The sequence below is a fragment of the Oncorhynchus keta genome, chromosome 23 (genome assembly GCF_023373465.1).
Source record: "Oncorhynchus keta strain PuntledgeMale-10-30-2019 chromosome 23, Oket_V2, whole genome shotgun sequence".
NCBI classification, from domain to species: Eukaryota; Metazoa; Chordata; class Actinopteri; order Salmoniformes; family Salmonidae; genus Oncorhynchus; species Oncorhynchus keta.
The window spans coordinates 36,917,269-36,941,118 of NC_068443.1; the positions used below are offsets into that span (position 1 = coordinate 36,917,269).

Consider the following 23,850-nt stretch of genomic DNA (forward strand, 5'->3'; position numbering starts at 1 on the left):
GCAAGTCAGTTTAGAACAAATTATAATTTTCAATGACGGCCTCGGAACACTGGGTTAACTGCCTTGTTCAGGGGCAGAGAACAAGAGAACTAGGCCAATGCTCTAACCACTAGGCTACCCTGCCGCCCCATTCCCAAGAAGGTAAACCCTCTTCAGACCTAATTTAAGATGTTCTAAGGAAGTGTCCACTTGAATGCAGCCCTGATCATCCACTTAATATCTCTAATAATATTTAGGGCTCATAGGAAATGACCCCAGCATGTTTAAATAGTCTATTGGGAAAGCTCAGTTTCTAGCTTATGGCTCCATTTACTAAGTCTACAATATAGAGATTTGAGGCTGAGAAATATGGAGCGGGAGGTAGCTAGAGAGAAATAGGGTAGAGATGGAATGAGAGGTAGGTAGAGATGGAGTGAGATCTAGAGTAGGTCAATTGAGATAGGTAGAATGAGAGAGTTAGGTAGAGATACAGAGAGGGGGTAGGGAGTTAGGTCAGATGTGGTCGAGCGATGACGAGGTTACACAAACTGTCACAGCTGGATTTGAGGATGCCCTGGTTTCCCCTGAGTGTGACTGACGGTATAAACAAAGAGGAGAAAAACACATAATAAACAAATCTGCCTTCCTTGACTTTTATCCAGAAAGAAACACACACACACACACACACACACACACACACACACACACACACACACACACACACACACACACACACACACACACACACACACACACACACACACACACACACACACACACACACACCTGGCAGCCCAACCTTGATACGGAGGAAATTACCATCCCAGAAAACAAATGGCTTTTTCATTCAGTTGGCTTTTATTCACATTTCAGATCTGCTAACAGCACTGCCCATACATTCCACTGCGTATGCCCCCGAATGGCCCTGGTCTCCCATCAAAGCAGGCAGATATAGATTAAAACCATCAGTGATCGTATAATAATAATGATAATAATAATAATAATTAAAGCAGCATCCGGTTTAAAAAGCCTTTAGGGTGACAGCGCTGATCATCATCTCCCATATCGGTGTAGTATATTTACCTGAACGTAACGTAAAACGTAACGTAAAAAGAAACTACCTCATGATAAATAAACAGTCATCGTAACGTTATCATCGTCGTCGGAATCATAATTCACACTAAGAATAAAATATAGGGTACAAACTCAGAAATAAAAGTGACTCAAGCCTTCTAGAGAAAAAAGATGACTGCTATAGTGTGTGGTCATCCACACCCCCTCCCAAAATGGGTGCTGTGCCATTTTTTCCCCTTGCATTACTTGACATAGATCCAGAAAAACTAGATGTGTAAACCTAGTAAGTCAAGAACTGGCATAGTCCTTTAATGGGTCCTTTAAGACAACGGGGCAGATATTGTATGTTACCAGTGAGCTAGTGAGCTCCAGGCCAGTTTGAACAGGAAATGGACCAAAACACATCTGAGCCCTGTAGAAAAGTCCTGTGTCTGCCTGCCGACTGGACAGGACATTGTAGGAGACTGACTATAGAGTATCCAGTAGCAGTGATATGATTTCAAAGGCCTCCCGGGGTATTTAGTGTGTGCCTTCTACGCGCCGTTCTCACTCAAACCGGCAGATGGCAGTAGTCTCCTAACACCCATACTTCAAAGTGACCGTGGACCATACCAGTCCATGAAATAGGGGCTTCATTGGAAGAGAGCTACAGCCATCAATAATTGTAAAAGTCCAAACGTGTCAAAACCCCGAACAAAAAAGTATCAATCATCCTCTGGGTCAAAAACCTGAACACAGGTGTCTATCTATTCACCGCAGAGCTTAATTATCCCACAATGTAAACATTCCGCTTCCGGCATCCGCCGTTGTTCATTCGAACCACCCTGACATTCTGTCTATCTTCCATCACACTTAGATCGCCATGGTTTCCTTCCAGATGGTCCCAGTTGGTTGAGCGTGGTTTAGTCATTGGTACTGCAGGTAATTCTTGAGAGACTGGGGTAAGGGCAGGGACTCGATCTCCTGGAGGCGCTCTCGGCCCAACGCTACTCGGGCGGCCCGACGACACAGGTCCATCAGGGGGAGGGGCTCCGCTGTAACCAGGAAGAGAAGAGGAAAGGTTAGTTGGTGGTTTTTACAATGGAAAAAAAAGTCTGCAAAACACAGAATTTCCTTTTTACTGTTCGTGACAAGGAAACAGGATATCTGACAGTGTGACATGTCTGTAGATAATAAGTGACAAGTGTCGCTGGTCAAAACATTTAATTTATATTCAGGTGGAATGTCTGTAGAGTAGTGTAGACTGCCAGTTTCCTTGTGGCACAGACATGAAAACAGTTCAAGTCTCTGCGACTGTAGCAATGTCCGTTGTCGTGGTTACCGGACTGCCACAGCAACCAGACCAAATCCTCCTGTGACAAGATGTAGGAGTTCTAAAATTCCCCAATAGAATAAACTACTTTTATTTCATCACACTGTGGCATGAAGATATTTCCTGTAAGCCCACCATTACCTTGTACATAATGATATTGTCTGTTTATTTTCCTGTAACAATGCATAAAAAGTGAAGAGGTTGTCAGCTATAGTTAGCTAGCAACGAACCAAGACATTAGTTACTTTTAGTTGCATGGCTTGCTAGATTGACAGTTACTCAATTCCGTTTTCAAACGGATGGGTTTCTTGGTGTTAAAACAGAGAAGGAATGCTATTTGGAGCACCGGGCTGCTGATGTCATGCAGAGGCTGTCCAATGGTGCTTTATATTTTTTCATAATGACAAGTTTGATATCGGACGACAACAGAATGTTCATGAAGTCACTACGCCAATTGCCTACAGATCCGTCGATAGACGGGACTGTAAACCAGCGGAAAGTGTATCAGATCAGTGTATGCGTGCATGTGTATCCACATCGATGGAACAGTAGTGGAGAGGGCAGTAAGTTTTAAGTTCCTCGGCGTACACATCACAGACAAACTGAATTGGTCCACCCACACAGACAGCATCGTGAAGAAGGCGCAGCAGCACATCTTCAACCTCAGGAGGCTGAAGAAATTCAGCTTGTCACCAAAAGCACTCACAAACTTCTACAGATGCACAATCGAGAGCATCCTGTCGGGCTGTATCACCGCCTGGTACGGCAACTGCTCCGCGCACAACCGTAAGGCTCTCCAGAGGGTAGTGAGGTCTGCACAACGCATCACCGGGGGCAAACTACCTGCCCTTCAGGACACCTACACCACCCGATGTCACAGGAAGGCCATAAAGATCATCAAGGACAACAACCACCCGAGCCACTGCCTGTTCACCCCGCTATCATCCTGAAGGCGAGGTCAGTACAGGTGCATCAAAGCTGGGACCGAGAGACTGAAAAACAGCTTCTATCTCAAGGCCATCAGACTGTTAAACAGCCACCACTAACATTGAGTGGCTGCCGCCAACACACTGACTCAACCCCAGCCACTTTAATAATGGGAATTGATGGAAAATATATCACTAGCCACTTTAAACAATGCTACTTAATATGTTTACATACAATACACTATTTCTCATATGTATACGTATATACTGTACTCTATATCATCTAATGCATCTTTATGTAATACATGTATCACTAGCCACTTTAAACTATGCCACTTTGTTTACATACTCATCTCATATGTATATACTGTACTCGATACCATCTACTGCATCTTGCCTATGCCGCTCTGTACCATCACTCATTCATATATATTTATGTACATATTATGTACATATTCTTTATCCCTTTACATGTGTGTATAAGGTAGTGGTTTTGGAATTGTTAGCGAGATTACTCGTTGGTTATTAATGAATTGTCGGAACTAGAAGCACAAGCATTTCGCTACGCTCGCATTAAATCTGCTAACCATGTGATTGTGACAAATAAAATTTGATTTGATTTTTGTATGCATGCATCTGCGTACTGTATGTGTTTAACTATGCATAAAAGAGGCGCACACTAGCAATGTTGTAATCCACCTCCTCTCCCTACCACTTTCCAGCTGACGCTCCCGTCGATCACCTTTAGTGCCTGCTCCCTTTCACAAGGACTTATAAATTACACCCACAGCCCAGTTGCTAGAATGACAGCCTCCCATCTGCCTAGACCCGTTTCAACATAAAGACCCGAAGCCATGACCAAAATATCTACAGTACAAAGGCGTTGCTCCTACAACCTTAGAACTTTGCTGCATCCCAATACAATTCAATGTCTTTCTTTAGTGGGGTGTCCAGTCACTCTTGACTATCATTATATTAAAAACCTTGGGCTGCATCCCAATACCTTTGAGGTTTCTTTACTAGCCTCCTTTCCCTCTGGACTACTAGTATGCGAAAAGAATGGGTGTTATCATACTGATCGGGTGAAGAAAAGGAGACAAGCACAGGTAGCTACTCCATAATGAAAACAAATATTTGTTGACATTTTATTAGTGAAGTGGAGCCACCTTTGGATGAACTAATTACAAATGACAATCTAAAAAAAGGGACAGTGTTAATTTTCACGGTTCTGTTTGACTCGTCTCCTGCAGGTTTTGATGAAAGGTATTGTTGCTAGTGAATTATGAATCACTTTCATGTAGGGCTGCCAACTTTGACTCAAATCAAAAATCCGGGGAGATTGATTACATTCCATGTATTGCTTTCAGTCGGTCATTCATTAAATTATCCTGTAATAGCTTTACTGCTCATACTCGAGTTGTATTCCTTGGGGACTCTAGGCTGAACTGGAAGGGCTGGCAACGGCAACACTACTTTCGTTGTGTATCGTAGTGTTTTAGGGACCTAGTTTAATTAACCCGAAATTACATGTTCTATTTCACCCTTGCCATTAGCTCATACCACTCTCCCTGATTGGCCCATATTCAAAACCTTTGATTGGCTTAATTACGTCACACGGTTGGGCAGATGGTTGGGAGGGGTGAGGGGCATGTCCCTGCCCATGACCTCTGTGACTCTAGCCATCAGTGCCAGTGGAGGTTGGCCCAGGGATAGAAGATGGCGGGAAACGCAGAGATGGACAGCACCAGAGATATAGATATATGACCAGATGCGGATGTCTCTGCCTTAAATGGGAATTGTTGTCCACAGAGCGGATTGGTGGATACATCTCTTTGAGTATTTAAATTTTTTTAATTGTATATATTAGATGAGGTGTTGACATCAACCGCCTGTATTGAACGGACAGTCAGATGATCTGCCAACCAACGCATAGACCGTCTCGAACTTCAACAGAGACCACTCTGATACCAAGTGTTTTTTCTCAAATTTGCTGGGATGTTACGTGCATCACACTTATCAGTGCCCTCATAACAACCTAAGAATTGCACAATTCGCAGCCTCCCGGGTGGCACAGTGGTAAGGGCGCTGTACTGCAGCGCCAGATGTGCCACCAGAGACTCTGGGTTTGTGCCCAGGCTCTGTCGTAACCGGCCATGACCGGGAGGTCCGTAGGGCGACGCACAATTGGCCTAGCATTGTCCGGGTTAGGGAGGGTTTGGCCGGTAGGGATATCCCCGTCTCATCGCGCACCAGCGACTCCTGTGGCGGGCCGGGCGCAGTGAGCGCTAACCAAGGTTGCCAGGTGCACAATGTTTCCTCTGACACATTGGTGCGGCTGGCTTCCGGGTTGGATGCGCGCTGTGTTAAGAAGCAGTGCGGCTTGGTTGGGTTGTGTATCGGAGGACACATAACCTTCAACCTTCGTCTCTCCTGAGCCCGTACGGGAGTTGTAGCGATGAGACAAGATAGTGGCTACTAACAATTGGATACCACAAAATTGGGGAGAAAAAGGGGTAAAATTAAAAACAAAAAAAATAATTACGCAACTTCTATTAGATCAAATAAGTCTCACATATCAAAATAGCAATTAATGGTTATCTTGACTAAAATCTACACTCACCGGCCCCAATACAAAAACTCCTCACCGGCTTAATAATTAAATAAATACTTCATGTGGACAGATTTTGGGCAGAGATCGAGCTATCGCTTCACCACTCATCCAGATGGAGAGCGAGAGCAAGATAGTGTGTGTGTAAGGTGTCATGCCACGTGCGGTTGCCTGAGGGACGCAACACCAGTCGTGCTACAGTACAGCTTTTACAAAGAAACCAGAAACGTTGGCAGCTGAAATAAAATTGTGAAACAGGGAGCACAATTTAGATCGATACCCATAATTGCTAACCCATTGGTCTCATCCATAAGCCACAAAAAAAAAATGTAGATACCGCTTTGAAACGAACAAACAAAACGGGGTCTTGCCTCAGTTTATTGAAGTGACTCAAATGAAGGGAAGTGGCAGTTACAACATTGACACACCCATTTCGAACAGACCTGGGAGAGTTATGGCGTCATCGGAGGAGTCGGACACGTCGACACAGCCAGCGTTTCACCCTGCGGTCATTCTGGAGGAAAACACTCATCACCAAGCTCCCACCTGTTCTCCGACCAGCACCGCTGAGCTCAAGGTTAACCCCATGCGTTAGAGACCTGTCCGTCTCAGATGATACACACACCCACGCGCTCAAAGTTATCGATACACTGTAATTAGTCAACACACACACTCCCACACACTTCTCATTAGACAGAGACGTGTCACATACATGTTATACAATATGTTCAGGCACACTTCTTACCATACTGTGTTCCTGTATCAATATGCAGGTGTTGAGAAAGAATCACAACCTCTGCACAGCGCTCTATTGCATGGCTATTAGGAGTGGGGCACTTATCAAATAACAGTAAGCAAATGCATACCATTATAGGAGGGGGAGACTAACTGGGTTCAACAGGTGCTTTTGTTCTAGTAAATAGAGGAAACATGCTATGAATTACAATGGGTGAGTAAAGCACTAGGTTATACAAGGTGACACACACACACACACACACACACACACACACACACACACACACACACACCGCTGGGAGTGTGAGCATGAGAACCAGCTGTCAGGTTAATGCTGGACTTAACCAGAATCTCAAAGCCTCTAAAATAATAAGGCCCTCGTTATCTTGGCTAAATTTAGACAACAGAATTTAAAAGAAACGGATGCTAAGCTGGCTTTGTTGTTGCCCCCAGGTTATGGGAGAGTGCACGTGCACGTGTCTTGACAATAAAAGTGGGTGCGGCAAGCTGAACGTGCACCTGAATGCACAAAACACGCGTAGTAATGTTCACGGTGCGCTAGCTAGGAGAAATAAAGACACACACGACGGTAATAGAAAGCATTTCCCAATGAACACGAGGCACTTTCTAAAACCTGCCTAAGTCTCAACAGTATATCAGCAGTCAAAAACACTGCCGAGGAAAAGACGGTGTGGGCAGGCTTTTGCTCAAGCGCACCACTAAACCACTCCAGATTCAGCAAAACAAGGTATTGATCATTAAGCGATTGGCAAAACCTGGTGTTTTAGTGGCGGGTTGGAACAAAGCTGCTCGATACTGTCCTCAGCGTAACCTTGCAGAGTGCGATCTGTCTTCCAGTGGTACAGTAGACTTACCATTTGTCAAGACCCCTGACTAGCCAATGGAGGCTACTCTGTCATGTTGGCACTAAGGACACAGACAGAGTCTTCTCTTCCCTCTGCCAAATCCTAAAAGCATTTCAGACGCACTGCACCACAGTGCGGGCAAGACCACGCCTTGATACTTGCCAAAAAAACAAGGTGGCCAAAACATTGAATTTCTATCTTTGTTTTGCCTTTCCCTCTTATTGGTCATTCATGCAGTGTTTCCTTCTAAACATGGACCAGTGAAAATGCTTTGTACATCAGGATCTATATACCAAGATGTGTCCTGGTCTTTCAGGTGTACAATATACCAACGTATGGTTATCACACACTGTACATAATGCTCGCTGTATGGTTTAAGCCCTGGCGTTATCGAAAGTGTGAAGTGCCCCCCACCCCACACACATACATCAGAGGACAGAAACATGCTACATTGTCCCTAATGTCACTGTACCCATTCCAGTCTGCTTCTGCTTTAGCCAACTTGTCATCGTCTCGCCAAGGCTGCAGAGCACAACTCTAGTCTGAGGGCCACAGTCCTGCTGATTTTCATTTCTCCCTGGAACTTAATTGATCAATTAAGGTTATTGACTGGCTAGAGTCCACAGACTTATCCATCAGGTATCAGAGGAAAAGGTTGAAAACCGGAAGACACTTCGGGCCTTCGAGGACCATCCGGAGCCATGCGTCACTGTTCTACAGTCAACAACGAAGCATCGTTAAAGAAAGAGTCTTCAGCCAGGTATTGAGGCTATATGCCCTATGAAGTAAAGTCTGCCAAACTCCCAAATACTCCTGGCAGACGGTTCAGAGGGAGTGCAGACCTGCAGACACCACTCCATCTGTTTGAGGGGATGCACACATTCCTGCGTTTGATAAGTCGTGGCATGCTTCCTCTTCATTTATCCACGGTCCATTAGCTGGGGGAAATAATCATTTGTTCTTATGCACAGAAAAGGAAAAAAATAACTACTTGGGGAAGTGAAGGATAGGGTTTTTCTGGTTTGTCGTTATGATTATTACTCAAGCAATTTCTGGAGCCCAGTTGACAAGCTGAGGGACTGAACATATCAAGAAAGGGGCACGTTTTGTAGGGAATCCAATTAATTTGAGCACGCTCAAAAGCTCTTTTAGTGCTCAGTAGTGTGGGGACTTTTCTACAGCAGCGCCGGTCTCAGGAGCTTAGCGAATACAGAGAGTCACCAGTAGAACAGAGTCACCCATCTCTTTTCGGGGAGCACTGGATGGTTCCCGAACAGCTCTGAGGGAATGATGACAGCCAGGTTCACCCTAAACATACCCGGTAGATGGTTTTAAAAAAATTTTTTTTTTTTTTTTAATTAAGGCAGATGTTCTAAACTAGGACGCTCCTATCAATCAGTCTTCGAACTCCCTACGCTTGTCTGCTGATAACTTGAACTTCAATGAAAAGGGGACCAGTAAGTTATTACAGGCCCTCACAAGATGTCATGCCTCAGTGGATCCAACTGGGAACGTAATCGAAGTGATCCAGTCTCCGAGTGATTAGTGCAGCAAAGTAGTCTTTGATCAAGGAAAGGATGGGTCAGAGAGTTTAATCAAGAAGCGAGACACCAGACAGCTCAGGACATATTAAGGTGGTTAGTGGGAATACTGTACCGCTGCTGGAGGATTCACAGCAAAAACAAAAAAAAAACACCATTAGATAACAGTTTAAAAAGCTGCACATTGCAGTATGTTGTAGCAATTAGCTACAGATTTGCCAACCCTTCGTCATGAGACGCATGAAAACGCACAGCTATTTTACACATGAAATATTATCGTCACTTGGTTTCACGGATGACAAATGACAAGAAAATATCCACTACATATCACTAGTCATTAACTATTAAACTTGGTCCGGTATAATGATGATATCAATTACCACCACAATTACAGTACATAAGTACCCAAGATACCCTTAGTGGTGACTCACAAAGCCATTATTTGAACATAGCAGCAGCATCTATTAATGCTAGCTGATGAGCTAATGAGTCAGGTTAAGCAGCAAACTCGTTTATCAGGCCAGGCCAAGTCTACTGCAGTGGGAGGGGAGCCACATCTGTTGGAGCGCTTGACATGACACTCCTTAGTGACAGGCGACTAGACAGTATTTCACAGCGGATTCATTGTCAGTCCGTTCAAAAGGCAGCCGGTGTAAAGTGCTGTCGCAGAATCCTGTAATACAGTGTTCCCCAACTCCGGTCCTCGAGTACCACCAAAAGCACACATTTTCATTGTGGTCCCGGAGGAGTTGGATGAGGTTCTACAACAACAAAAATGTGTACTGCTTGGGGTAATCGAGGACTGGAGTTGGGAAACGCTGTGTTAGAGGATGCTGCATCAGCAGTCTTCGCCCTGGCTGCCTTTGAAGGGACTGACAAATCCACTGTGAAACCCTTCTCTAATATGATGGATTTAAAGATTTAAGAGGAAGATTAGAGAGAGAGGGGAAGATTTGAGAGAGAGCGAGACAGACAACCAGCAGGGGAAAAGCTAGATGGACACTTGATCAATATAAAAGATCAATTACAAATATGAAAGCACTGTTTCCAGGTGGGGAGGAGGGATAAAGAGGGAGATACACTAGTAGGAAAGTGGAGACCCATACACAGGAGGTTTTCCACTGTGATAAGTGTGCTGATCAGGTGTATTTGCATTGAACAATCTGGCAGAAAGACAGAAAGATACCAGAAGATCCCACGCAGTATGAAACCCAATCCTTCTCTCCTCCGCCCTTCTTCACTTCTTTTCCAAGGGAATAGAATCGCCAGTGTTTGATCTGCTAATAGTGCACCCGTACCAGTCATGGTGGCTTTCCTAGGAGTCATACACAGAGAGGCACACACATGTTCTCCCCCGAGGCTACCATTAGCGATTAACGTGGAAAAGAACCCATGCGTCATATGACTTCCAAAGCCTCCAACAGCGTCCAATTCAATGCCTTTCATTCAATTTCATGCCTTTTGCATTCAAGGGACATCCATACACACTGCAGCTACAGGATGATGATAACAATTGGACGCATCGGAATTGTTCAATGATTGCTTTTTTACATTGCAATTAGTGGGGTCGATCAACCTTCTTCTGGGTCACCACCTTGGAAGTTTGTTATGGATTGAATGTCTCCTTGACTTCCACTGTCTCTCAAGCTGGGAACGTGAACAAGTGGGAAAGATTGTGTTTTCATCAAACTGGATGTAGACACTGATATGTAAACACACATACACATACACAGTACCAGTCAAAAGTTTGGACACACCTACTCATTCAAGGGTTTTCCTTATTTGGACTATTTTGATTTGTTTAACACTTTTTTTGGTTACTACATGATTCCATGTGTTATTTAATAGTTTTGATGTCTTCACTATTATTCTACAATGTAGAAAATAGTATAAATATAGACATTCCACGGTTTGAGTAGTTGTGTCCAAACTTTTGACTGGTACTGTATATAAACACAGATACTCAACTCTGCACCTTAGAGGCTGCTGCACTATATAGAGACATGGAATCACTGGCCACTTCAACAATAAAGTTTATTCATCTCAAATATATACACTGTATTCTATTTGACTGTATTTTAGTTTAAGCCACTCCGACATTGCTCATCCTAATATCGATATATTTCTTAATTCCATTCTTTTACTTTTTATATGTGGATTGTTAGACACTATGGCACTGTTAGAGCTAGGAACACTAGCATTTTGACATGGAAACGCGTAGCCAGCCACACAGACGCGTAGCCAGACACACAGACGCGTAGCCAGCCACACAGACGCGTAGCCAGACACACAGACGCGTAGCCAGACACACAGACGCGTAGCCAGACACACAGACGCGTAGCCAGACACACAGACGCGTAGCCAGACACACAGACGCGTAGCCAGACACACAGACGCGTAGCCAGACACACAGACGCGTAGCCAGACACACAGACGCGTAGCCAGATACACAGACGCGTAGCCAGATACACAGACGCGTAGCCAGATACACAGACGCGTAGCCAGATACATGTAGACACAGATTTGGAAACGGACATTTGCAAATACACACACTCGCAAATAAACTCAACATATGCACGCACTGCCACCCACACTCATTACCACAGGAGCAAATGACTTGCAGAATTCATATTTGACCAGCTTCCCAGTTCTGCCACTGGCATATTTACAGAGGCAAGCTAAGGCTTTGAGGCGCTCTCAAGGACAAATGAGACTGATCCCCACTGTGGATAGAAAGGCTCTCCTCTGATCCCTGTACATCAGTGCCAGCTACAGTATAAGAGAGGAACGGCTGGGGCTGATTATAGGTTTATCAGGACTCATGTAGTTTAAACAGGACCAAGGCACCTGCCATTGGCCAGGAATACAGAAGCAGTCTACTGCAGTTTGATAGTAGAGTATAGGACCAGTGACAGCTTTCACATGCTCATTCAATGGCTAACGTTTTGCTGAAGATCCCGAGGGAAATCCCCATATTGTAGCGTTAGCATTATGCTAACTAACTATTCAAACACCTACGTTTCTGGGGAAACTTGCTTAAGTGCTGTACAGTGTCAACACGTGGGTGTTTGTCGAGACAGATAATCCTCTTTCCTCGGTACAGTACGATACAGCAGCCAGAGCTAATGAGCTCTCACAAGCAAAAGCTGCCAATGCAGGTCTCTCGCCAACGGGAGTCATACAAAACACAGACACATCCAGTAAATAGTTAGATAACCTTTGTTTTTGTCATCTTTATTGGATATCGGATTGTAGCAGCCACGCTAACTGTACATGTAACCCTGGGACGAGGTTATGTTAGCAAGCTGCTCACTTGACTTTGTTATATACACTGAGTGTACAAAACATTAGGATTAGGAACTAGTGATGCGCTGATGACATTTTTCGGCTGATATCGATATTTTCCTTGCCAATAAAAACGATACCGATAACTGATATTTAAAATTTTAGCTGCCCTTTTAAGCATTCTAGTACAGTTAAAATGTTCACGCACACACACACACACACACACACTGTCTAAGGCACTGCATCTCAGTGCAAGAGGCACCACTACAGTCCCTGGTTTGAATCCAGGCTGTATCACATCCGGTGGTGATTGGGAGTCGCATATGTCGGCGCACAATTGGCCCAGCGTTGTCCGGGTTTGGCTGTCATTGTAAATAAGAATTTGTTCTTAACCGACTTGCCTAGTTAAATAAAAGGTTAGAAACACACACACACAACTGAACAAAAAGTTTTTGTTGGCATTTACGTATGTCCCCATTACCAGTAAAACATAATCAAAACCTATTTCTTTCACTTACTTGCTGTGCTGTTTCGTTGTTCATTTGTTCAGTCGTTCTCAACCAGGATTTCTATGGAACGCCGTTTGGGTCTTTGCGTATAAAAAAAATATACTATTTAACACGTCAAATTAGCTTGTTGACCAATCAGGACCTGAATATGACTGCACATCACAATCATTTAACGCATTCATACATTTTTTGATGTAGTTATTACACATTTATTACACTCTCTCATATGTCACAACGATTCATTGATAGGTATGCTACGATGCTGGTAAAGTTGTCTCACGCACCTACAGTGCTGGTGTTTACTTGCAAAAATCACTAAAGTTGGAGACTTATATCTCCCTCACTAACTTTAAACATCAGCCATCCGAGCAGCAAACCGATCGCTGCAGCTGTACACAGCCCATCTGTAAATAGTCCATCCAATCTACCTACCTCATCCCCATATTGTTTTTATTTACTTTTTGCACCCCAGTATCTCTACTTGCACATCATCATCTGTGCATCTATCACTCGTGTTAATTTGCTAAATTGTCATTACTTCGCTACTACGGCCTATGTATTGCTTTACCTCACGTCATTTGTAAACTTTTTTCTATCGTGTCATTGACTGTACGTTGTTTATTCCATGTGCAACTCTGTTGTTGTTTGTGTCACACTGCTTTGCTTGATCTTGGCCAGGTCTCAGTTGTAAAGGAGAAGTTGTTCTACCTGGTAAAATAAAAAAATTAAATAGGTATGCACTTCAGCTTTGACATCGGTTTTGCACATCGGCGTTAAAACTAGACAATTTCGTGCATCCATACTAGGAACACCTCTTTCTTTGACAGACTGACCAGCTGAAAGCTATGACCCATTATTGATGTCACTTGTTAAAGCCACTTCAAAATCAGTGTAGATGAAAGGGGGAAGAGACAGGTTAAAGGATTGTTAAGCCTTGAGACATGGATTGTGTGTGTGTGCCATTCAGAGGGTGAATGCACAAGACAAAATATTTAAGTGCTTTTGAACTAAGTATGGTAGTAGGTGCCAGACCCACGGGTTTGTGGCAAGCGCTGTAACGCTGCTGGGTTTTCCACGCGCAACAGCAAGTCAATTTTAGGAATGGGTTCTTAATGTTTTGTACACTCATAGGCACAAAAAGGCTACTCCAAGACTCCATAAAGCACTAGTGATGGAATTTGGAATCCATTTTGGTTTATTCATTTTGTGCTAATATCAATAGAAAACACCTAGTTTGCCTGAAAATGACAAAAACAAATGAGAGAACAGTCGCAAACAAACAAGCTCACACAACAAACCCCACTAAGCTCCCCTCCACCCACACCCATAATTGTCCTCAAAACAGACAGGCGATGAAATAAATGCTGTAATAACGGCCAAAAGACATCTCAAAACGCATTACTTCCTCCTATGCCAACAACACGAGACCGGGGACCCAATGTTGTCCACAACACCAACTTCCTGCGCTTTGATCTTCTACTCTCCTGCCAGCGGTGTCCAGCACCACTCAGGGACAGAACAGGACTTGTCAGGGGTAATAAACAGACCCTCACTGGCCGCAGCTTTTTATACATTACAGTAAATATCTTAACAGTTACAGTGTCCTGTGAGAGAAATTAAGTCCAAGATCAGTTTGTGGTAGTGTCTTGCCATTGGCGTTACACTGACCATAGGAGTTGAGAAGACCGCCCATGCAGGTCTGATACCGGGCTCGGGCTGAAGTGGGCATATTCCATCTGACTATAGATCCATTTATATTATTTTTTTCAGGGTTTTATTAAATTCTAGATTGAATCATTTAGAATGCTAACGATGTCTGACAGGCGCTCTGAAGTATTGTCATCATCACTAGGCAGGCTTGAAGGGGCGAGGGGCTTATTGCAGTGGTTTGATAGAGAATTAAAGCACTTTAAAAAAAACACCTTGTGGACACAAAAGAAACCGACTGACTGTCAATGAAAGAGAGAGTGATGAGTAAGGGAGAGAGAGAGACCGAGCGAGGAAAAATTGAAGAGGGGAAAGATGGAGGGGAGAACGGGGGCACCAGATGTGAAAACGAACAGGATCAGAGTCTGGGTCACTATGTTCAGGAGATTAGGACAGTTCTCGCTCTCCTTCCTCATCCTCTCATGGTCTCCCTGATATGCACTCTCTCACTCATGAATAAAACGTGTGACGTACACTTGCATGCAGGAGTCAGTTTTGATGGTGAACTGTATGGGTGCTGAAATTCCCAGCACTGCAGGCATAGGCACCACCTTCCGGAGACACCTGAAACCCCACCTCTTTAAGGAATACCTAGGATAGGATAAGTAATCCTTCTCACCCCCCCCCCCCTTTAAGATTTAGATGCACTATTGTAAAGTGACTATTCTACTGGATGTCATAAGGTGAATGCACCAATTTGTAAGTCGCTCTGGATAAGAGCGTCTGCTAAATGACTTAAATGTAAATGTAATGTAAATGTGTGAGAGAGAGCAAGCGACCCACCCCTACCACCCTAAGTCCTCATTACCAGAGAACACACTGACAGCGCTGTTTCTGAGAGAGGAGTGGAGGACAGTGCACAGTTATCTAAATGAGGAAGAGGGCCTCCCATGGGTAGAGGTAAAAGTTGAGGGTAAGACAAAAACACACTTTCAGGTGGGGTCTGATTATTGAGCCGATGAATGCAAGGGACTCAGGTCTGAGAGAAGAAAATACAGTCTGATCACCTTCAAGCTTTGCTCAGGGGTAATGTGCGTGTGTGTGTGTGTATGTGTGTAGTGTCTGAGCAAGCGTGAGTGAGGAAAAAGAAAGAGGAGAGGGAAAGAAAAAAAAGAAAAAACAGAATGAGCTAGAGAGACGGAGGTGTAATTTTATACAAGGGTACAATTCAGTTTTCCCTCCTACTTCTATTCTGCCTGGGTAGGAAACCTATTCACCTGCCAAGGTCAGAATCCTTGACGTCAGACCTGGACAATCCTACTGCTGACCAACTCCATACGAATGGCCATGACTTTGGAATGAGATGTTCGACGAGCCTTTTGGCCATGTGACGTATATAGTTCCTAGCAGCAGACAAAGTCATCATCTCACAGAGATGAAAGAACCCAGAAAGAGGGCATAAAAGCACACACACTGACAATTATCACACACACACAGCTACTAAACACACACACAAATATACCCATACTTTCATCCAAAGTGTGGACAAAGATGCAATCGATTTGGTCATAGCACCACAGCACATCCACAGGGCTCTGAGATATTACAGGTGAGGCAGAGGCACATACATGCTTGGGGATGGAGATGTCAGATGTGAGCAGGCCTCAAACACTGGAGAACACATTTCGGGAATCACACACAAAATACTGAGCTCCATTGGGAGCTGTATTGTGCCTTCAGCACCATGCCTACAGACACCAGACGTGCTGTACTCCAGAACCTAGGGAACATCATCCATCTATCTCTCTGTCCCTTTGGTTCACTCCGCTCATCCCTTTAGCGCTACAGCTCTCTTTCCATCGATCCTTTCCTCTCGCTCTACATCCCTCCATCTCTCCTCCATCCATACTCTCAAACCTACAGCACCCCCTCCACCTTACCCCTCTCATCTCGCCACTCTTTACACACACACTTAAAAACCGAACAAGAGGAATGCGAGTCGGTGTGATTGAGATGTCCCACAGGCAATGAGACTGAACACACACTTCCTTCATGTGTGCTGCTCTCGTGTGATTCACACAGAAAAGCTGAATTAATGCCTCGCTGACGCTATAGATGAGTCAACTGGGAAAGCTGTGTGTGTGTGTGTGTGTGTGTGTGCGTGCGAACATCACAAAGAAGTACAGTTGGATCTAGGAGACAGAAGGATACGACAGGAAAAATAGAGAAGGTGTGAACACTCAAACAGTAATGACTTGTTTAAAACATGCCGAGTGTGAAAGTCTGCAGACTAAACACAGACAGGGGGGGGTCTGGTACACACCCACCTTCTTCCAGTAATGTCAGCTGTAAAATGTGCTGGAAGACAGTGTGTATAGTCTAAACTCAGAGGGGGTAGTCACACACACCTGCAGGTTTGGGGGTTGTAAAGGGTGCAAGGGTGTGTGGAGTGAAAACAGAGTGGAATACAAGGCTGGAATTTAGAGCCAGGCCACCTGCGTGAGGACAAGGAGCAGTATAAGCTATGGTCACAACAAGGAAATCGACTACCTGTCAGGTGGATGTCAGGTACACAGCAGTAAAACAATACAACCACTCACTAAATAGTATGTGTGTATTTGCAGTCTCTTCTGTATCCTTTCAGCTACAGTGTAACAGACCTACAGAAAATACTTCTATAGCTAGTGTTACACTAGTGGCAATGAGATTCATATCACCTGCCCACACACACACACACACACACACACACACACACACACTTCAAATGAGAGGTTGCATAAAGAAATCTGTCCCCAGTGCCCCAAAGGCTAAAAGAGAGTGAGCACATGCTAGTGTTACTGGCACTGCAGATAAATGACTGAGGGGGATAATGGAGAGGAGGAAGGGATGGAGGAAGAATGAGAAGAGGATGACATGGGAGAGGAAGGCAGCAACCGGGTGTTTTAAGATCAGAGTTTTCCCATGAAACCTATTTTTACCAACAAGAAAATGGGTGTGCACAGTTCATGCAAACACATTGCCAAATTCCACTTGGTCAATCATTTTCCTGATTCCCAGGTATTTTATCATAGCAAAGAGTTCCTCAATAAAACGCTGGCCCTACACTAAAACTTGATTCAACATTAACCACAGTGAAAGAGTTGCCTCATAAAAATGACAAAAATAACTTGGAACATATTCCAAGAAGTCCTTTACGGTGTGTAACATAACTAGAAAAGTATTGCCTGACAGTAACCATAGAAATGAGAGTTTAATAGTAGCAACATATTACTACTCAAGGCTGTCAAGTAAGCAAGAAACTATTATTCCAATGCAAAGGGGAGGGGCTTGCAAAGGTCCTTTATATCAAAAAGGAGCCACTCTCTGAACAAGTCATTATGCATTCAACACTTGAGACAAACACTCCAACTAACTTGCACTTGTTTCATGAAGAAATACCTGACCGCATACGCCCGCAAGTGAATTAGCAAAAGCTCAAAAGCTAACTAATGCTAATTAACAATTTTATGGAGCAGAGGGTTCGCTGTGAAACTGACTACTACATTTGCCACTGTGACCTGCAGCCTGCTGAGCCGCCTTAATGGGGAGCTGGAGTTCGCCTGAAAATGGTGGTAAGTGCACTTTACAGGCTAGATATACAGTTGAAGTCGGAGGTTTACATACACCTTAGCCAAAAACATTCAAACTAAGTTTTTCACAAATCCTGACATTTAATCTGAGTAAAAATTCCCTGTCTTAGGTCAGTTAGGATCACCACTTTATTTTAACAAAGTGAAATTGTCAGGTTAATAGTAGAGAGAATGATTTATTTCAGGTTTTATTTCTTTCATCACATTCCCAGTGGGTCAGAAGTTTACATACACTCAATTAGAATTTGGTAGCATTGCCTTTAAATTGCTTAACTTGGGTCCACAAGCTTCCCACAATAAGTTTGGTGAATTTTGGCCCATTCCTCCTGACAGAGCTGGTGTAACTGAGTCAGGTTTGTTGGCCTCCTTGCTCGCACGCTTTTTCAGTTCTGACCACACATTTTACATGGGATTGAGGTCAGGGCTTTGTGATAGACACTCCAATACCTTGACTTTGTTGTCCTTTGGAAGTACGCTTGGGGTCATTGTCCATTTGGAAGACCCATTTGCAACCAAGCTTCAACTTCCTGACTGATGTCTTGAGATGTTGCTTCAATACATCCACTATGTTCCTGCCTCATGATGCCATCTATTTTGTGAAGTGCACCAGTCCCTCCTGCAGCAAATCACCCCCACAACATGATGCTGCCACCCCAGTGCTTCACGGTTGGGATGGTGTTCTTCAGCTTGCAAGCCTCTCCCTTTCAGGTTATGTTGATATTGGACTTTTACTGTTTTACTGTGGATATAGATAATTTTGTACCAGTTTCCTCCAGCATCTTCACAAGGTCCTTTGCTGTTGTTCTGGGATTGATTTGCAAAGTACGTTCATCTCTAGGAGACAGAACGAGTCTCCTTTCTGAGCGGTATGATGGCTGTGTGGGCCCATGGTGTTTATACTTGCCTACTATTGTTTGTACAGATGAACGTGGTACATTCAGGCGTTTGGAAATTGCTCCCGAGGATGAACCAGACTTGTGGAGGTCTACAATCTTTTCTGGGGTCTCGGCTGATTTCTTTTGATTTTCCCATGATGTCAAGCAAAGAGGCACTGAGTTTGAAGGTAGGCCTTGAAGTATATCCACAGGTACACCTCCAATTGACTCAAATTAAGTCAATTAGCCTATCACAAGCTTCTAAAGCCATTACATTATTTTCTGGAATTTTCCAAGCTGTTTAAAGGCACAGTCAACTTAGTGTATGTCAACTTCTGACCCACTGGAAATGTGATACATGTGAAATGTGATATATGTGAAATAATCTGTCTGTAAACAATTGTTGGAAAAATGACTTGTCTCATGCAAAGTAGATGTCCTAACCGACTTGCCAAAACTATAGTTAAAACAAGAAATTTGTGGAGTGGTTGAAAAACTACTTTTAATGACTCCAACCTAAGTGTATGTAAAACTTCCGACTTCAACTAAGTAGATAAAAGTGCCGGTAGCATTTAGTCTAAAATATGTTTCTGAATGACTATCAATGTACGTTTCATGATAACAAGATTTCACCAATGGGTGTACTTTCATAAACTCCCCTTTTCAGGACCCTGTTCTTCAAAGATATTTGGATTTTTACGAATTAACTTCACAGATCTTCATTGTAAAGGGTTTAAACACTGTTTCCCCATAGGCAGATGGGCACAAACCCACCGTCGCTAGACCAGACAGGACTGGCAAAAAGTGCTCTTCACTGATGAGTCGCAGTTTTGTCTCACCAGGGGTGATGGACGGATTCGCCTTTATCGTCGAAGGAATGAGCGTTACACCGAGGCCTGTTCTCTGGAGTGGGATCGATTTGGAGGTGGAGGGTCTGGGGCGGTGTGTCACAGCATCATCGGACTGAGATCGTTGTCATTGCAGGCAATCTCAACGCTGTGCGTTACAGGAAAGACATCCTCCTCCCGCATGTTACCCTTCCTTCCTGCAGGCTCATCCTGACATGACCCTTCAGCATGACAATGTGCGTGATTTCCTGCAAGACAGGAATGTCAGTGATCTGCCATGGACAGCGAAGAGCCCGGATCTCAATCCCGTTGAGCCGTCTGGGACCTGTTGGTTCGGAGGGTGAGGGGGCTAGGGCCATTCCCCCCAGAAATGTCAGGGAACTTGCAGGTGCCTTGGTGGAACATCTCACAGCAAGAACTGGCAAATCTGGTGCAGTCCATGAGGAGGAGATGCACTGCAGTACTTAATGCAGCTGGTGGCCACAACAGATACTGACTGTTACTTTTGATTTTGACCCCCCCCCCCTTTGTTCAGGGCCTCATTCCATTTCTGTTAGTCACATGTCTGTGGAATTTGTTCAGTTTATGTCTCAGTTGTTGAATCTTATGTTCATACAAATATTTACACATGATAAGTTTGCTAAAAATAAAACACAGTTGACAGTGAGAGGACATCTTTTTTTGCTGAGTTTACCAAGTACAAGTGGATGTGCTCAATCAAGTTCTACGTCAGGAGAGGCTAGATTGAGTTAAATTAAACCATTTTCATTGCGACTGCGTGTAGTGCATTGTGTAGGAAACTTTCAGAACTTGGAGTCTCGCAAGGTCACCTCTATTGAACTTTTTTTTATGACAAACTGACAAGCAGTAGAACGTCTTTCAGTGAGTGGCACAAAGCAACAATGGCAGATGTTTTTTTACTGGATAGTTGTCCGACAGCCTGCCTGTCTCTCTTATTAACGTCTCCTCCATCTCTCTATCCCACTCCTCTCTCTTGGACTCTGGCGCTAAGGTCTGAGCAGATACAAATTCCTTTCTAACAGCATCCCTCTCTCCTCTCTCCCAGCCGACACAGACCCCGCCGACGTTCGCCTTCTCCTGGTAGGACCTAAACGCACAGGCAAGAGCTCCTATGGCAACACCATACTTGGACGTAAAGCCCTCGACACCAGAGGGGGCGGGACTAGCACTGCGGCCAGTGGAACCGCAGCCGGTCGTGACGTCACCGTGATTGATGCCCGGGGCTGGGGCTTCTCAGAAGACTCTGTCCCCAGGGAGGAGAAGATAGAGCTGCTAAGAGCCCTGTCGTTGTGTGGCCCCGGTCCCCACGTTGTCCTCCTAGTGATTCCCCTACTGGACTTCACCGAGATGGAGAGGCAAGCGGCGGAGAGGCGCATGGAGGTCATGACCTCTAGTGTGTGGAGGCACACCATGGTGCTCTTCACTTTCGGCGACTGACTGAAGGGGAGGGGGCGAAGCCTGGAGCAGCATATCCAATCTGGGGGCCTAGCACTGCAGTGGCTGATGGAAAAGTGCAGGTACAGGTGCCACGTGTTGGATAACAAGGAGGGACAGTGGGAGGGAAAGGAGGGAAGGGGTCAGGTGGAGGCGTTAGTGAGCAGGGTGAAGGACATGTTGCAGGAGAACGGTGGATGGCACTTCTCCCTTCACATGTATCACAGGCTGGAGGAAGAGTGGAGCCGGAGAGAGCAGGAGTTGAGGGAGAGGCTGGAGGGAGAGAGGGAGATGAAGATTGAGCGGGAGAGGATGAGAGAGACTGGAAGAGAGGCAGGGCCAGGAGGAGTGGGAGACTCCGAGAGCGATAGGGAGAGGGGATGAGAGGTCAGTGGTTTAAAATGGTGACACCATATGAGCCTCCGAGAGGACAGAGATGGGCCTTCTGCACCATTAAATGCCACCTAGCCATGTCCATACCTCTAGCAGCAATTAGCCAAGACTACTGAATAAGGACTGTTGAAATCATTCCAAGTGTCAGGAAGGGTATGTGGAAATGACTGATACGCTGGGGGTGTCAAACCCCCCCCTCCCCAAAACTAGTATTTTTCTGTAATTTGATGCTCCCTGACTATCCAGCTTTGTTTTGGTTATTCTTAGCAACATGGAAAGAGTGAAGGGACTGTATAAATCTAGAGCAATATCATTTCTACATGGTTTCAATTTGGTTTTCGTCATTTCAACTGAAGTTGACTTTCCCCCAAATGTTGTTTTTACTCAAACCACCCACGGGCCACATTTGGGCTCCAGATTAGGCCTGCAGGCCTCAAATTTGACACACGATACAAAGCCTTTTGAATGTGCCGTCTGTTTTGCCATGCACCGTATTTACACTTATTTTTTAGTAATTTAGAGAGTCAAGAGACCAGAGGTGGCAGAACGGAGTGCTCATGGTTGGGGTCTGGTCGGGATTTACCAACATCCACCAACCTGCCAGGGTGTTTTCAATTCGTGTAACTATAATTGTGTGTACTATTTATATGACAGTAAACTAAAAAAATTATCAATACACAATAGTGATCTAGTTTATTACATGTCAAGCTTGCGTAGTTACTTTCATAGGTTTACAAACCAATTACTCATGTATTCACAATGTGTCCAACCTACTAGACCTATTGTTATCAATTATACATTCATGATGCATAATAAATGAACGCGTGTTCCTGAAAGCCATTGTTCCTGCTCGAGTCCATTGATAGTGGCTCTTGTAGCACCTGGTCATTGTGCCTTGCTACTGTGGGATTGGAGACCATGATGAAATTGCTACAAGAGCACTTCAACTTGATGCGCCTAAAGCGTCCATTAAAACAACACACTAGTTATTGTATAGTACATGAAGCATAAGTCACTAAGGCAATAAGCCCACAAGCTAGAGACCTTAAAAAAATACCAATTATTATTTTATTTTTTAAAAGGTCACCAAATGAGCAGCATAGAGCTTCGGGGTTTCACACAGGCGGTAACATTTGGTGTCAGAAGTGGCATCCAGAATAAGGCTCGACTAATTGCTACGTTCCTAGGAACCAAACAAACCTAAGAAATGTAGAGAACCCACATGTACAAATACAGTAAACTAAGCTTCCCACACAGAGATGTCTTTGAGACCAAGTGAGATGCACTTTCTAGACTTAGTGGACTGATTTCAATGCTATGGGGAACTGGAGCTTTTAGCTCGCGGTTTAAGCCTTTGTCACAGCCAAGTGCAATGTCATAGGTCTTGGGGGCAAGATATGAAGTATTAATAGAGCAATAAATATTGCCCAACTGACACAGCCATCAATAATAATGCTCTTTACACAGATAGGTTTTAAAGAAATAAGTGTGAATAGTTGGATATGATCTCTGGGTAATTGAATCTCACAGGGTGCTGACATCTGCTCTGTGCAAAGTAAGGCAACGGCATTCCGTTTCAATCCAGATATGGTTTCATGTTTATCATCAAGGTTACCCAACCCTATGACACACACACACACTATCGCTCAAAAGTTTGGGGTCACTTAGAAATGTCCTGGTTTTTGAAAGCAAATAAGACAAAATTGTCCATTAAAATAACATACAATTGAGCAGAAATACAGTGTAGACATGGTTAATGTTGTAAATGACTACTGTAGCTGGAAACGGCAGATTTTTAATGGAATATCTACATAGGCGTACAGAGGCCCATTATCAGCAACCGTCACTCCTGTGTTCCAATGGCACGTTGTGTTAGCTAATCCAAGTTTATTATTTTAAAAAGGCTAATTGATCATTAGAAAAACATTTTGCAATTATGTTAGCACAGCTGAAAACTGTTGTTCTGATTAAAAAGCAATAAAACTGGCCTTCTTTAGACGAGTTGAGTATCTGGAGCATCAGAATTTGTGGGTTCGATTACGGGCTCAAAATGGCCAGAAACAAAGAGCTTTCTTCTGAAACTCGGCAGCATATTCTTGATCTGAAAAATGAAGGCTATTCTATGCAAGATATTGCCGAGAAACTGAAGATCTCGTACAACGCTGTGC

At 44.2% G+C, this 23,850-nt stretch overlaps 2 protein-coding genes across 4 annotated transcripts in view; one reads left to right on the plus strand and one right to left on the minus strand.

The window, feature by feature from the left end:
* Positions 1-814: 814 nt before the first annotated feature.
* LOC118402270 (SPRY domain-containing SOCS box protein 4-like) overlaps positions 815-23,850 on the minus strand; it is a 116,504-nt gene continuing 93,468 nt past the window's right edge. For all 3 annotated transcript variants that reach the window (XM_035800324.2, XM_052477131.1, XM_035800325.2), the window contains one exon: positions 815-2,087. In XM_035800324.2, the coding sequence (XP_035656217.1) occupies positions 1,960-2,087 (128 nt within the window). In that variant the 3' untranslated portion in view covers positions 815-1,959. The remainder of the gene's footprint in view (positions 2,088-23,850) is intronic.
* Positions 17,888-22,555, plus strand: zgc:136870 (uncharacterized protein LOC664693 homolog). The gene is made up of 2 exons (XM_052477132.1): positions 17,888-18,093; positions 20,901-22,555. The coding sequence occupies exons 1-2, from the start codon at positions 18,063-18,065 to the stop codon at positions 21,290-21,292; spliced, it is 423 nt and encodes a 140-aa protein (XP_052333092.1). The 5' UTR covers positions 17,888-18,062; the 3' UTR covers positions 21,293-22,555.

Bases quoted from the DNA above. Each gene is read 5' to 3' on its own strand.
- zgc:136870 (XM_052477132.1), top strand. From the start codon at position 18,063: ATGGGGAGCTGGAGTTCGCCTGAAAATGGTG. The intron at 18,094-20,900 runs GTAAGTGCACTT...CCTCTCTCCCAG, and splicing joins GAGTTCGCCTGAAAATGGTG to CCGACACAGACCCCGCCGAC.